Source organism: Leuciscus leuciscus (assembly GCF_965113295.1).
Source record: "Leuciscus leuciscus genome assembly, chromosome: 1".
Classification (NCBI taxonomy): domain Eukaryota; kingdom Metazoa; phylum Chordata; class Actinopteri; order Cypriniformes; family Leuciscidae; genus Leuciscus; species Leuciscus leuciscus.
In genome coordinates this window covers 63,233,734-63,247,982 of record NC_138725.1, presented here as the reverse complement: position 1 = coordinate 63,247,982, position 14,249 = coordinate 63,233,734, and the positions used below count along the sequence as shown (strand labels likewise).

Genomic DNA, 14,249 nt, shown 5'->3' with positions numbered 1-14,249 from the left:
TCTAATAATTCCATTAAAAGCTCCTCTGTTCTCCTGAAAGATCATGGCACGAGTCACAGTTCAATTCCCAATCATATACTGATATAATGCATACATTGAATGCATTGCAAATTGCTTTGGATAAGAGCGTCTGACATATGAATAAATGTGTAACTTACGATTCGTGACTAGAAGAATAAATGCTGATCTGACTGCTACACTGTATGAGTCACAGCTATTTAGATTATGGAAACCCATTTATGGAATTATACTCATTTTACATTTTCTTGAGCAGTGAAAACGAAAAGACCATTCTTTTTTTAAGAGAGGAAAATAAATGTAGACCTGTAGTTTAGAGCCTAATATTCAATTGGTAATGAGAGTAGAAAAATAGTAAATGTGTAAAATGAAGACTTGAATAAAAAGCTTAAGACCATGAGTATCATTTCAAGCATTTTAATACAAACTTAATAAACTATCAGTCCCTCTTTACATGTAAGACACTGACTCCAAATACTTTGTTATACTATTTGTTTTTGTCAAGTATTGCACAATGTTGGTACAAAATTAATATACGATTACATTTTGTCCATAGTATAGCAAAAATCTTTGAACTCTTAACAGAAAATACAACTCTTGTTTTTACTCTCCCTCCCCCTCCCCAACAAAAGCAAATATTTTTAAATCCCAACACAATGGAATATTCTGTACACATTCTTTAGAATAGTTGATGTTTTTAAAGATGGATTTCATTTTACAATTTCAATAAAAGAAAATATAACAAAAGCTGCTGCAGCCATCACAGATCACTGGAGTAGTAAAAAGATATAAATGCAATATGTCGTAGAAACAATATATACTCTGATATTTTACAAACTTTCTACTAAATTAATTATACAGTTAGAAAAAAGACCAAGAAATCCCTCATTCAGCATTCAGGCCAATCCTTGGAAAATTGGCTGTGTAGCTCTACCTTGAATACTATTAGAGGCCTTGATTTGTAGTTTTCTTCTTCATAAAGATATCTTAAAACAGTCAGTAAAAATAATTTTGTGCTTGGTTGGCAAAAGAAAACAACTTAAAAAAACAGTATGAGTTTAGATAACTAAGCTTGATTGTACAACAAGCTTAATCGTAAAAAGGATGACAAAAATACTCAAGGGAACAACATTGTTCACCCTCGGGCTCGTCGTTTTTGACTTATTCACTGGTACTTTACAGTTGAAGTGTTGCTTTTCGATTTTCTTTTTTTCGATTTTTTTTATTTCTTTTTTTCGATTTTCCAAACGTGAACACCTGCTTCCCGCCGCCCCATCACATATCTCTGGTCGTTAGTAGTATTCTCGTTTTCTAGTTGGCCATCACTGGCTGGAATTGCTGGTTAGAATACTGCATGTTGCTCAAGTTGAAATTCAGACTGTCCATGAGGGACTTCTCATTAAGGCCCCCATAGGCTGCAAACACATCGAAGGCATTATTGAACGGGAGAGGGCTGAGATTGAGGGACGTTTCCCCGGGGAACATTGCACTTGGGCTGCCCTGACCCTGGAGATTGGGGAACACAAACTCCTTGGCGTTCGGAGACAGGGCAGAGGGCTTCTGCGCTTGACCGCCCAAGCCGACGCCGTAGAGAGAATGCATCGATGTGGACATGACTTTCTGCTTCAGGAGGTTGTTTACATTCAGGCCCAGGTTGGTGGGGGAGTTGCGGGCCACCTTGTTGGCATTCCGCCCGTTGCTTTTCATTTTCGTGGAGCCGAACTTGGTGGCGGCGAAGGTGGCAGTGGTAAAGGTTAATGGTTGCGTGGAACGGCGCATGAAGGTGGGGCTGACCGCCGCCGACTGGCCGAACGGTGGGGACGGGGAACTGGAGGTTGGGGACATGCCTACAGGCTCACTAATGGGCATAAAGACCTGGGCCTCTGGGTTAAAGCTGTTCTTGATCTCCTTGTCCAACTCCAGTCCGTTCTCATTACTGTCATCCACATAGAGCACCTTGACGGGTCCCTTCTCCCCAATCTGATAAGACACCTCGAAAGGATCAATCCAGACACTGAGGTCCTGAGGCAGGTTGTTGCGGACATCCTCAATGTCCAACCCACTTTCTTTGGCTGCTTTCTCTACAACTGGGTCCACTTTCTCCCCGACATGTATACACCTGAATCCAGACCCTTTGTATGGCTTGTCCGGGTACCAGTGTCCCTCATATTTCTGTTTCAGCTGTCGCTCCAACTCCTCGCCGAAGATGTTGACGCGTCGTCTGGGCAGCTTATTGTACAAGTAAGAAATGATGAAGTTGAGTGCTACTTGGATTTCAAGCTGCATAGCTGCTGCACCGCCCTGGAGTATCACCGTTGGCTGTTTGAATTCTCTTATTGTGTTGTAAGCCACCAGAGGGCAAGGCTCAGCTGGAGCCAGGCAAATAAACAGAAACTTGGGGGAAAACGGTTCAAAACAAAGTGCTGTTGCAGAGGGAACGTCTCGGTCTACAAACGTCTGATCCGATTCCTAGAGGGAAGCAAAAAAAAACAACTAGCGTGAATAACCCCGGCTTGTTATTCTCAGCTGGAAATAATACATTGGAACATGGTTCTATCTGTCAGTTTTCTTAATAAAGAGTTCATTAAAATAGCTTGAATGTTTTGAACAAACAGCTTGCGCATTCATGGGTTCACAAGCAAAGATTAGATTTTGCATATGCATGTATACACAAACAATCCCTAAAACCACGCTTCAATGCACTGGTTGAATTCAAGACACCAAATTATGTAAGGTACACTAAGGTAATCCTATAAATGCAGTTTATCATTATAGGAAGGATGCACTGGGACTCGCGGAGCTGATAGTGTTATGTAATAGCCTATCTAACTTGCCCTGACTAGACCCTGCACAACTGTAACCAATCAATCCACTGCTGTCGTCATAATCGAACTTTATCTTTAGCATGCCATCCGTGTTTGTAAAATTGACTGTGTCGTGAGGAAATCAGACACAAGAATGCGAGACTTTAATTATTAAACCTGAACGTGTGTCACGAGGAGAAATATAAACCAGTCAGCACGCGCACATAAGCGCACGACCGTCGATTAAGCAAATAAGGGGATGAATGAGCTCGAATCTTCAATCGAACGAATAAAATGTTCATATTAAACGTTAGTTACCAAATATAAGATTACAATATGTTTCGTTTGTATATTTAAATCGAGTATAAGCCGTCAGAGATCGTATATCGTCGCTCCCACCCAGTTCACAGACTAAAGCGACAGCGAGGACATAATGTACAGTTTGAAAACAGATATATCAGTAATGCATTAAAAGGCATCATTCAAGGTATACATCTAAGACAAGACAGCAGTATATGCTATATTCTGTGAAATACGAACTAGATATGCTGGCAAATTGAATGAAGCCTATGTCATATTATATGGCGTTTGTTCGTTTGCATTTCTATGCAAATATCGTATATCTTCTGGTGTAAGACGATGTTTTGCCATAGTTGGCAATCCCTCCCAGCTAAGTCTACAGCCCACGACTGACGCAGCAAGCTGCCTTCATTTAAATTCTCTTAAGGTTTCACTAAACTATATTACATTAAACGCTTTTGCAATGCTCAACACTATTAGTGAACACAGGACAAATCACAAACATAGTAATGCAATAAATGAAACACTTACTTGAGTTTACAAAATGACGGTTTTCAGTAGTTGCAGTAGATTTAACTAGTGCAAAATAGAAAAATTCTGATATAAATACTTTCTTCACATTAAGTTAAACATAAAGGTATTCCAGTTGGTTGACTTCTGAAATGTTTTTTATTTTTTCTTCTTATCTTGCTCCCAATTTTCTGTAAGGTATTTGCAGTTTCACCTTCCCAATAAGCTCATCTCCACCCCCTCTATCTGGGTGTTTTACAATTTCGTCCCCTACTGCTGTCATCCGCCTCTATATATAGTTTTCCTCCGCCACGGGCACGCGGTGGGCGGTGATGCGGTTCCAAAGGTCACAACAATACGAACATCGAATCCACGCATGTGATTGGTCAGGCTTGAGCGAGAGGCGGGCTCTTGCTCTAACGCCCCTCAAGCCCATTGGCTCATTTTACCATCAATCAAAAAAGGGGTAGATTTAATGCACTTACGTTGAGCCCGTCATAAAGGCTCTTTGACGTCACGCGTTACCTAGTACCACAAAAAAGACAGGCTATTCATGGAGGTATCGTATTTCATTTCCATGTTCATATTTCGCAAACATGACTGTTAAAGAGACATTTATGCCCCTAAGTAGATCAAATGACTGAATAAATATAAAGGCAAAGTAGTGAGCTGACATGGCAGTAGAGCATAGCTTTGATACAACCTTAGCTAATTTGTTTATCACTATTTGTATGAATAAACGGGGAAAGGCTTCTATTGTCGAGGGGGAAATTGCATTCGAAATTGAATTTCATGAGTGACTACAGAAAAAGTATGTGTTTTGAAGTAAAGAAGCACGATCAAGGCGAGGTTTCCTTTACCAATATAAACCTGCATGTGAATACATTTCCACGTTAGCAATGTTTTGTTAGACGCATATAGATAGCACACGCAAATAGATAGTATTACAAAAATGAATGTCAAACAAGAAACTGGTTAATAAAACAATACAAAATCAACGTGGTAATGATTTTGTCACTGGTAGCAAGAGAATAAAATCTCTCGTTTTTTATTGGCTGCAGAACAGACAGGAGGTCCACGTGAATGGCGTATGGTGCTGATTTCGTCATTTACGTCAGTGGATTTAAAGGGATAGTTCACCCAAAATGAACATTTTGTGATTACTTGGGCCTGTCAAGTTTTTCCAAACATACATGTATGAGTTTATTTCTTCTGCTGAACACAAATGAAGATATTGTTGAACAATGTTGGTAACCAGACAGTTGACAACCCCCATTGACCATAGTAGGAAAAAAATAATCAAGTCAATGGGTCATGCCATAAATTGTCTGGTTACCAACATTCTTCAAAATATCTACTATAGTGTTCAACAGAAGAAAGAAACTCATACAGGTTTGGAACCAGATGAGGGTGAGTAAATGATGATCAAATTTAAATTGAGTGAACTATCCCTTTAAACTAATTTAAACTAATAATGTGTACAATAAATTAAGATTAAAATGATTAATTTAATTTAAGCATAAAATATAGACAACCAAATAGTCTATTAATACAGATAACTATACACCACTGGTCATTAAAAAAAAAAAAAAAAAATTTTTTTTTGGTTTATGCCAAATGCCAGGGGATATAATTGCCAGGGTAGGATTGCAGACCAAACATAAGCAGAATCAGGCAGCATTTAGTGTTAAATTATTTTAATATAACTTACTTGAAATAAGTTATCTTGATGCATCCCTGGTTGAAAACCAATTATCTAAATGTAGATCCTTTAATAACAAATATTGTCATTCCTATTATTAATGATCAATTAGTTCTGATTACTTTCGGTCATTTTAATGCTTTTCTATCTGTGGGCCTTTTAATGCAGTGTAACTAATTTGGTTGACGTCACCGTTAGCTCAAATAAGGATCACACATCACGTTATTATCTGCCCGGGCAACCAGCCTTAATGATGGGGATATGATGGGACAAGAATGGACCTGGGGTATGACTCAGTTAGACATCGCTTTGACAGTGCACTCCCTGATATTTATACAGCAAACAACCTACCAAAAGCCAGTCATGTATTTGTCTGGCCAGAGGATTGTAGTATGAAAGGCCACGGAGATAAAGCTTCACATGTGCCCGTCACTGTTTTATTGTACTTTGAGTGTTAGAAGCTATACCTTCCACAGCAAATGGCTTCAGACTTCAAATGATATGTAAATTAGTTCACAACTGCCTCAGTGAAAAAAACACTTGTCTTCTTCACTCTTTGTAATGTCTGTTAGAGCTACTGTTCATTCAGTTATATTCTACTACCTTTCTATATATATATGAGATTAACTTTTAAGATACGGTTTCTACAGGTGCAAAGAGTGATTTATATTTATTTAAAGAAATTGCATCTATATTACTTCTTCTGTAATCTATCTTAAATATTGCTTCTTAAATAAAATTTGCTGTATTTATGATCGAATAAAAGCAAATCTATATATCTATCTTTCTATCTATCTATCTATCTATCTATCATGTCTGTCTGCCTATCTATCTATCTAACTATCATGTCTATCTATCGATCATGTCTGTCTGTCTGCCTATCTATCTATCTATCTATCTATCTATCTATCGATAATGTCTGTCTGTCTGCCTATCTATCTATCTATCTATCTATCTATCTATCATGTCTATCTATCTATCTATCTATCTATCTATCTATCTATCTATCTATCATGTCTGTCTGCCTATCTATCATGTCTATCTATCTATCTATCTATCATGTCTGTCTGCCTGCCTATCTATCTATCTATCTATCTATCTATCTATCTATCTATCTATCTATCTATCTATCTATCATGTCTATCTATCTATCTGTCTGTCATGTCTGTCTATCTATCTATCTATCATGTCTGTCTGTCTATCTATCTATCTATCTATGTATCTATCTATCTATCATGTCTGTATATCTATCTATCTATCTATCTATCTATCTATCTATCTATCTATCTATCTATCTATCTTTCATGTCTGTCTGCCTATCTATCATGTCTATCTATCTATCTATCTATCTATCTATCTATCATGTCTGTCTGCCTGCCTATCTATCTATCTATCTATCTATCTATCTATCTATCTATCTATCTATCTATCTATCTATCATGTCTATCTATCTGTCTGTCATGTCTGTCTATCTATCTATCTATCTATCATGTCTGTCTGTCTGTCTATCTATCTATCTATCTATCTATCTATCATGTCTGTCTGTATATCTATCTATCTATCTATCTATCTATCTATCTTTCATGCCTGTCTGCCTATCTATCTATCTATCTATCTATCTATCTATCATGTCTGCCTATCTATCTATCTATCTATCTATCTATCTATCTATCTATCTATCTATCTATCTATCTATCTATCTATCTATCTATCTATCTATCTGCCTATCTATCATCTATCATGTCTGCCTATCTATATATCATGTCTATCTATCTATCTATCTATCTATCTATCTATCTATCCCATGAGAAAGAACGCACATGTATTCCTCTTTACACCAGCACATCCTATGAAACACCAGGCTGTTATTCCTGTTTTGTGTGTCTTGTTATAGATCAGGGAATGTTACGCTTTTAATCTTCTACCTGCCCCTTTATACGCAATAAATCCGGTTTTATTATTACGAGAGGGCATGTCTCTGACGTGGAACTGTACACTGTAGCATAATAAGAAGAGGGCTCATGTGTTTCTGTGCCTAATGGCCTGTGATTTTTCTGCCCCATTGCAGCAAGGGGAAAAGCAGCCTAATTTCCAGGGAAAAGCAAAGCTGAATTCTGTTCCCTGATTGGATGCACTGCTGGTTCTTCATATGAGAGTCATGCCTAAACATACACACACACACAGAAAGCATAGAGTATGCCTGTCTAACCTCAACTCTCTCTCTCTCTCTCTCTCTCTCTCTCTCTCTCTCTCTCTCTCTCTCTCTCTCTCTCTCTCTCTCTCTCTCTCTCTCTCTCTCTCTCTCTCTCTCTCTCTCTCTCTCTCTCTCTCTCTCTCTCTCTCTCTCTCTCTCTCTCTCTCTCTCTCTCTCTCTCTCTCTCTCTCTCTCTCTCTCTCTCTCTCTCTCTCTCTCTCTCTCTAAGCTACTGATCTCAAATGAAGAACTTTTGACATTGCCGAGTGCTACAACTTAACATGGAGTTCAGAGGCGGGTTTGCACAACAAACAGATGTTCTTTGATGTCAGCTGCAGTGAGGGGGTGGCAAAAAATGGGAACGCTAAAAAGAAGTAGGAGGAAGGTGTCAGAACTCTAATCATCATGCAGCGTTTGGAAAAAAAATCTATTATATTTCTTAGCACAAACACAGGTTTGTATTCACCATAACCTTGCCCGACACAAAATTCTTTTGATTAGTTGTATACCATTAAGAATTCATCTGAGTTGTTTTGAACTGTGTATTGCCTTGGCATTTCTTTTAGGATTACAAAGCTGACAGTGACCTGTTACACTGACCTTATCTTCTCTTTAAATAGGCTTTGAGTCACAGTTACAACGCCGGCTCGCTGATCCAGAGACGATGGGTGGAAGCTAAATTACACAGGCTGTCAACCGAACCAATGTACAACTCCATTCGGGTGCATTATAAATTATGTAAAAGAGCCTAACAGTGAGAAAATGGACGTGCCATTTGCTGTCACTTCAGACAATTTGTATTATGACATTTCACGAACGCTTGGCCAATTACCCCGAATAGATCTATTGCATAAACTAAATAATAGTTTCCCTAGTTTCTCCACTTCAGCTATGTGATTTAGTTATTCATTAAACCACCCACATCACAAGTGCAAAATACAGCTCAGGATATGTTCTCCATGAACAGCTCATTTAGGTTAGCATGTGTCAGCACTGTGTATATGTTATAGACAAACACACCTTCAAAACCAGTAGTATTTACCAAAACAGTAGCGTTTACACAACATGCCACAATGTATTTCCACTGCAGTCAGCCTAGAAGATATGGTATTGTGGTGTAAAATAAAACTGCTATCATATTACAACAAATATTTTTCTATACATACATTTAATGTCTAAAATATACCTTATTGGCCACCTGTATATGAGTCTTTTGAGTTGCTATCTTTTTACACTACCGCGCCATTTTATGAAAAATGCATTATCATGCCTTTGATTACAGTCTAAAATCATAAAGGTATCAATTTGTTTGGATAAAAGATGCATGCTGTGTAACATCTCTCGTTTCCAGTAGTAAATGATGTCTCAACAATACAAATTGCAGTCTTGGCTACAGTTTAATCAGACCAGACTGACAATTCAACTGGTCAACTGCCCTTGTGTTGGAGGAACTGTCATAAGATGCAATAAAAACACTCTCACACTGAGGGTGTGACATGTCAAGACATGTCGCCCTTACCATTGTGTAGGCTGAAATACAGTATTTTATCTTATCTTGACAATAAGAAAGAGGAATCCTCAATCAGTAACGGAATAGTTCATCCAAAAATGAAAAATAATTTACTCGCACTCATGTTGCTCCAATCCATATGACTTAAAGGTGCTCTAAGTGATGTCACGCGTTTTTTAGGCCAAAAAATTTTTTGTCACATACAGCAAACATCTCCTCACTATCCGCTAGCTGCCTGTCCCCTGAACACACTGTAAAAAAACGCGGTCTCTGTAGACACCACAGGCTCCACAAACGGCAACAAAAACAAACTGGGCTCACCCGCACCACGAAACACAACAAACAGTGCTCCAGCCAATCACCGACAAGAAGTATTTGAGGGGTGTGGTTTGGGGGTTAGTGTGCGTGCACATGAAGGGGGTGTGGAGGAGAGAGAAGCATGAAGAGGGAAGTTTGAATTATTGGCGACACACGACTAAAGAGACGACGTTCCGATGAACAAATTGCAAAGAAGAGGGACAAGGATAAGGGACAAGGATAAGGAACGCGCGAAGTCCCGAATTTACATCGGAAAAACCCTCGAAATGTGGCGAGAACTCCGCCAGCAGAAGGGCTTCCAATCCGACATTCAGTTGCTCTGTTTTTGCAGAACAGGTAAATCCATTTTTCTTTCTAAATTGACGTTCATGTTTGCCAAACCAACACAAGGGTGTAATTAGCTAGAACTATGCAGTCAGCGTTAACTTTGGTGACAACATATATGTTTCAGCTAGCGATCAATCTCTATTGTAAATGGTCAAGCAAATTCACAGTAGGGCGACAATTTGTGTGAATGATTGTTTTCACCCACTGTTTGTTATGGATTTGAATGTTCATTTATAGGCTATTGACAACTTTGACTAAATTTGTTTACGCCGCCGCCGTTGTTAATGCTCACTGGGAAACGCGAAGCTAACGTTATCTTGCTATTATTGCGTCCTTGTAGGGGAGCTATAGTTATAGTTATAACCTCAGGTGGCGAAACGATTTTAAGTCAATGTTTCTCTTTTTCTGCATTCTGTTCTGCAATATATAAAAGCATTTATCTAACTTGGTGACATTACACATTGAATGAAGTATCAGTAAAACTTAACTTTGTTTTTAGTGACTACTTTGACTTTCCTTTATGCCGGAAGGGAGGGGAGGAGGGAGGAGACGGGATGAGGAGGAGGGAGGGTCTAGCTAGCCTCCGTTTTGTTTGACAACAATTCGAATGTCAACACTCCCGGCATCACTTAGAGCACCTTTAATATATTAACAAAATTAAAAGAGAGGTTGGAATGTTTGCACTGCTGTTTTCTGTACAATTAAAGTCAAAGGTGACTTTGACTTAAAATAATCAGGTAAGTATACACATTCCATCTGAAATGAGCATTTTCAGTTTTCCTGGTAACAGGTGGGGTTTTGAACTTTGAATCTGGAATTCTGTCTTGGAAGAACATCTTGATTTATTTCCAAGTGCTTCCTGAATAAGAGATGCAACAGAAATGTGTCCTTGTTGACACGTCATCTATGACTGCAATCTGCCATGTGGCTTTGTCTTTACTGCAGTTTCAGTTGCAGTTGCTCGCCCCGAGGCACTGCCATTTGAAGTTGAGAAAGAGCTGTAAGATGTGGAAATGGCCTCTGAAGATCAAACAACTATCCCTTTCCCCTGTGTTACAAGGAAAGAGGAAGAAATGACATGCTGAGACATCAGTCCAGTCACACACACCAAAAAAAAAAACAAACAAAAAAACTCGGAAGTGTCAAGAGAGCGGCTCGGTTAGGAAGTTACAGTGTGAAGGGGGCAGAGAAGGAAAAAAAGGAAAGGGTGTGAGGTAAAAAGGAGACAGTTGACTCAAATCAGACGGCAGTAGAGGCCAGGCCCGGTCATACGGCTCGAAGGTTTTCTGGACCGGCTGAGCTTAGAGAGGAAAGCACACCACATTCTGCTGCATTCCATCCACACATGTCTCAAATCAGCACGGGACACCAGCTCAGAGTTTAAGCCAGATCATGTATTTGCCAGTGTTATACTTTATGAAGTCAGGAGATGAAAGAAAACTGGGAGAGGATCATAAATTACTTTTAAATAATAAAACTTTACCCAATATCTGGCCATATTACGCAAATTTGAATTTAAAATTTAAAAAAATGGCTGAAAAAAACTGGATTAAAGGTGAAGTGTGTCTTTTTGAAAATACCCATTTGTTGTGCTGCTGCCACTAAAATAATTTTTATATACAGATATTGTGTGTGAGTGGATTGTATTTGAATAACTTAAGACCATTACATCAAAGCTAGTTTGTAATGCCATAAAGTTGCTGAACTACATTACTCAAGTTTTCAAAACTAGGACTCGTAAGACTTGCACACTAAGAACGTGATGCAACTTTTTGTTTTCTTCCTTTTTTTTTCTTTTTTTTTTGGCAGGTTGCGTACAGTAATATGCAATTGTTTGGGCTAATGCTGAAAGAGGTTCGGTCAAGCACCAGCTCTGTTACCTGCACCATTTGAGGAGAAAAAAAAAAGTTAATAGTGCAAAACCTCTCAAAGTAACTCATGGAAGCAGTTAAGAAAAGGTCTGACTGACCTTACTGGAAGGAAAAAGCTCAGAAAAATTAGAGCTGGAATTGAAGACAACAGCCCTCGAGAGAGAAACACAGAAACAACACAGACCGGAAGGGAGCATTTTCAGTTTGAAATTAACTTTCTCAGCACTGAAATGAAATCAGTATTCATGGCAGAAGGACAATCCATTGAAACCAGGTGCACCTAAACTTACCCACCTCTTTCATTTCCTGCTACAAAGTTCGCCAGTATCTGTTTGAGCTTGGCCTGAGATGAAATGGCGTGGGGTGCTAGCATGCTAAGCTGCGTTAGATGTTTACTGGAAGAGAGTCTTGCCAAACTTTACAGTATGTGTGTAACATTTCTCAACAACGGTTTCTTGTCTTGTATACACAGAGGTTTTGGCCTGTTTTTCAGTTTGGTGCATCTTGGTGCATTGTGGCTGTTGCATATATTAGCTTTAATGTGCTAGCAACCACTATAACCAATAAGCTAAAAACAGTTGTGTAAAAAGGTTGTGAAAGAAAGACTGTTGCTTTACTTTCAGATGCATGCTTTGATGTTGCCAAAGAGGACACATACCTTGCCCTGACATTTATTGTGTCAGAGCATACCGGTTGCAAGACATTTACACCTCATAACAAGCCTACCTGGCATTCTCACAAATTTCCCCACTGTTCCGAGGTCAGATTAACATGAAATCTCCCCGGCCCCTTCTCATTATTCCAACTCTTAAAGCACAAACACCTCAGTCTCCTTCGAAACAGCGACCTTTGCTGCTCTTCCCTGCTGTTAGCACCCAAATTAATTAATTAATGTATGCATGTATGTATGTATGCATGTATGCATGTCCGATGGATCGATGGATGGATGGATGGATGGACGGACGGGTGGATGGGATTTCTATCCTTTATTTCTCTTCCATATGTCTCCTATTGTGAAAGCTGTGGATATTTCTCAAGACGTTACCAGACAATTATTCAATCCTTACAGACATTTATGAAGCAAAATATTGAATAACAATCTCAACTCACAGTACACTGAGTACTCCAGAGTAACTCAATCCATATTATGAATACAGTTATCTAGCGACACTGTAGCTTAAGGACTCGGTTCAACATAGATGAAGCATGTTTGATGCAGTTCAGCAACGATGTACCAGAGGCTGTACTATAATGTGAAAATGGTCAGAATCAAAGGCACAATATCCAGCGGAGTGCATGCAACACCTTTATCCATGATTATATTTACAATACAAAGCGGCCTCAGGATTCTCTGAAATGTGCTACAGGGTCACATAGGGCTGTTGTAGTGAATGCTGATGAGTAGAGGCTGAATTCTGCTGTCTGTGTGTGGTCACCAGGGCGGGTGACATTAGCAGCTGGGGATGCCCGGTCACCTTGACCCCAAAGACCAGTCAACATGCCTTTTTCAGTTCTCCTGTCAATCATGTTAGAAGACCATTGCTCAATCATCCCTACCAAAGGCCCTCCAAACAACCAAATAACCGTCACGCCAGCAAAATCACAGAATTAATGTTAAACAAGCAGCGTTTCCCCTAAACAGGGAGGTTCCCATTTCAAGAGAATTTCTCGTGTGTAAATGAAATCACTCCACCATAACAGAACTCAAAGTTGGAGCATAGGCTTTCTATGATGATTCAAAACAGCACAGATCAGTCTATGCTGCAAGGAATTGACTAAATGTTCCTTCTTGTGAGGAAGTAATCATTTTGGTTAAATATTCTGATTGCATGAAAAGTGAACTTTCAGGAATTTTTTTTATTTTTATACAGGGAGTACACTGTAAAAAAAAAAAAAGTTGTTGCCTTACATTTTTAAGTACAATCAACTTGGATGTTTAAGTCATTTCAACTTAAATTACATTAAAACTGACTTAAAAAGATGAGTTGAATCTTGTATAACATAAAAAAAGGTTGAAAACTGTAGTACTTATTTTGATGAGTTAAAGCAATGTAAAAAAACAAAACAAAACAAAAACATGTTGTCAGAACTTATTGATCATATTCTTTTTTACAGTGTAGGCTACAAAAAAATATGGCCAAGATTTTTAATAGTTTGGCTTTAAACAGGCTAAAGTTTAAAGACATTAAGGTCATGCACTCTCAATGACGAGTTTATTTGTTAATGTTTGATTCTAAAGTCTACCAGCGTCACAGGAGACGTCCCATCCGTGTCAGTCTTTCTACAAGGCTATTTCCTGTTTGTCTAAAGTGCAGGCTCTATCATCAGCACAAACACAAATTCCGGCCAGAAAACTCCAATCCTGTTTGGAAGCAGTGATGTCAAAGTCACCATGGCAACTGCTCTTACAAATGATGTCTCTTCGCTTTGTCCATGTGACATTCAAGTGTAATATCTGTTCGTCACAATGCTCTGGGCATCAATGCTCCGATGCTAAGGACACAGAAGGGGAATAACCTGACCTTTTGCAGCACACCGAATGCAAGAAGACAGCAAGGTCAGGAGGTGTGTTTGTGGGATTTGAATGACCATTGTGACTTTGTCACTCACTCATTTCTGCCATTCTTTGTATCCCGGAGCACTTATGGAACTCCTTTTAATGCAGAATCACTGGACCTTCAGTGAGGAATTAATA

The 14,249-nt window shown here is 38.9% G+C and overlaps 1 protein-coding gene and 1 long non-coding RNA gene across 2 annotated transcripts; one reads left to right on the top strand and one right to left on the bottom strand.

The window, feature by feature from the left end:
• Window positions 1-419: 419 nt before the first annotated feature.
• On the bottom strand, window positions 420-3,914 carry tob1a (transducer of ERBB2, 1a). Its single transcript, XM_082162747.1, has 2 exons — window positions 3,654-3,914; window positions 420-2,487 (listed from the first exon to the last, which is right to left on the bottom strand). The coding sequence occupies exon 2, from the start codon at window positions 2,302-2,304 to the stop codon at window positions 1,330-1,332; it is 975 nt and encodes a 324-aa protein (XP_082018873.1). The 5' UTR covers window positions 2,305-2,487; window positions 3,654-3,914; the 3' UTR covers window positions 420-1,329.
• A 212-nt stretch (window positions 3,915-4,126) lies between these two features.
• On the top strand, window positions 4,127-11,159 carry LOC309506594. Its single transcript, XR_014208868.1, has 3 exons — window positions 4,127-4,191; window positions 7,758-7,982; window positions 8,149-11,159. It is a non-coding gene; the product is annotated as an uncharacterized lncRNA (long non-coding RNA).
• The last annotated feature ends 3,090 nt before the right edge of the window (window positions 11,160-14,249 follow it).

Bases quoted from the DNA above. Each gene is read 5' to 3' on its own strand.
- tob1a (XM_082162747.1), bottom strand. From the start codon at position 2,304: ATGCAGCTTGAAATCCAAGTAGCACTCAACTTCATCATTTCTTACTTG.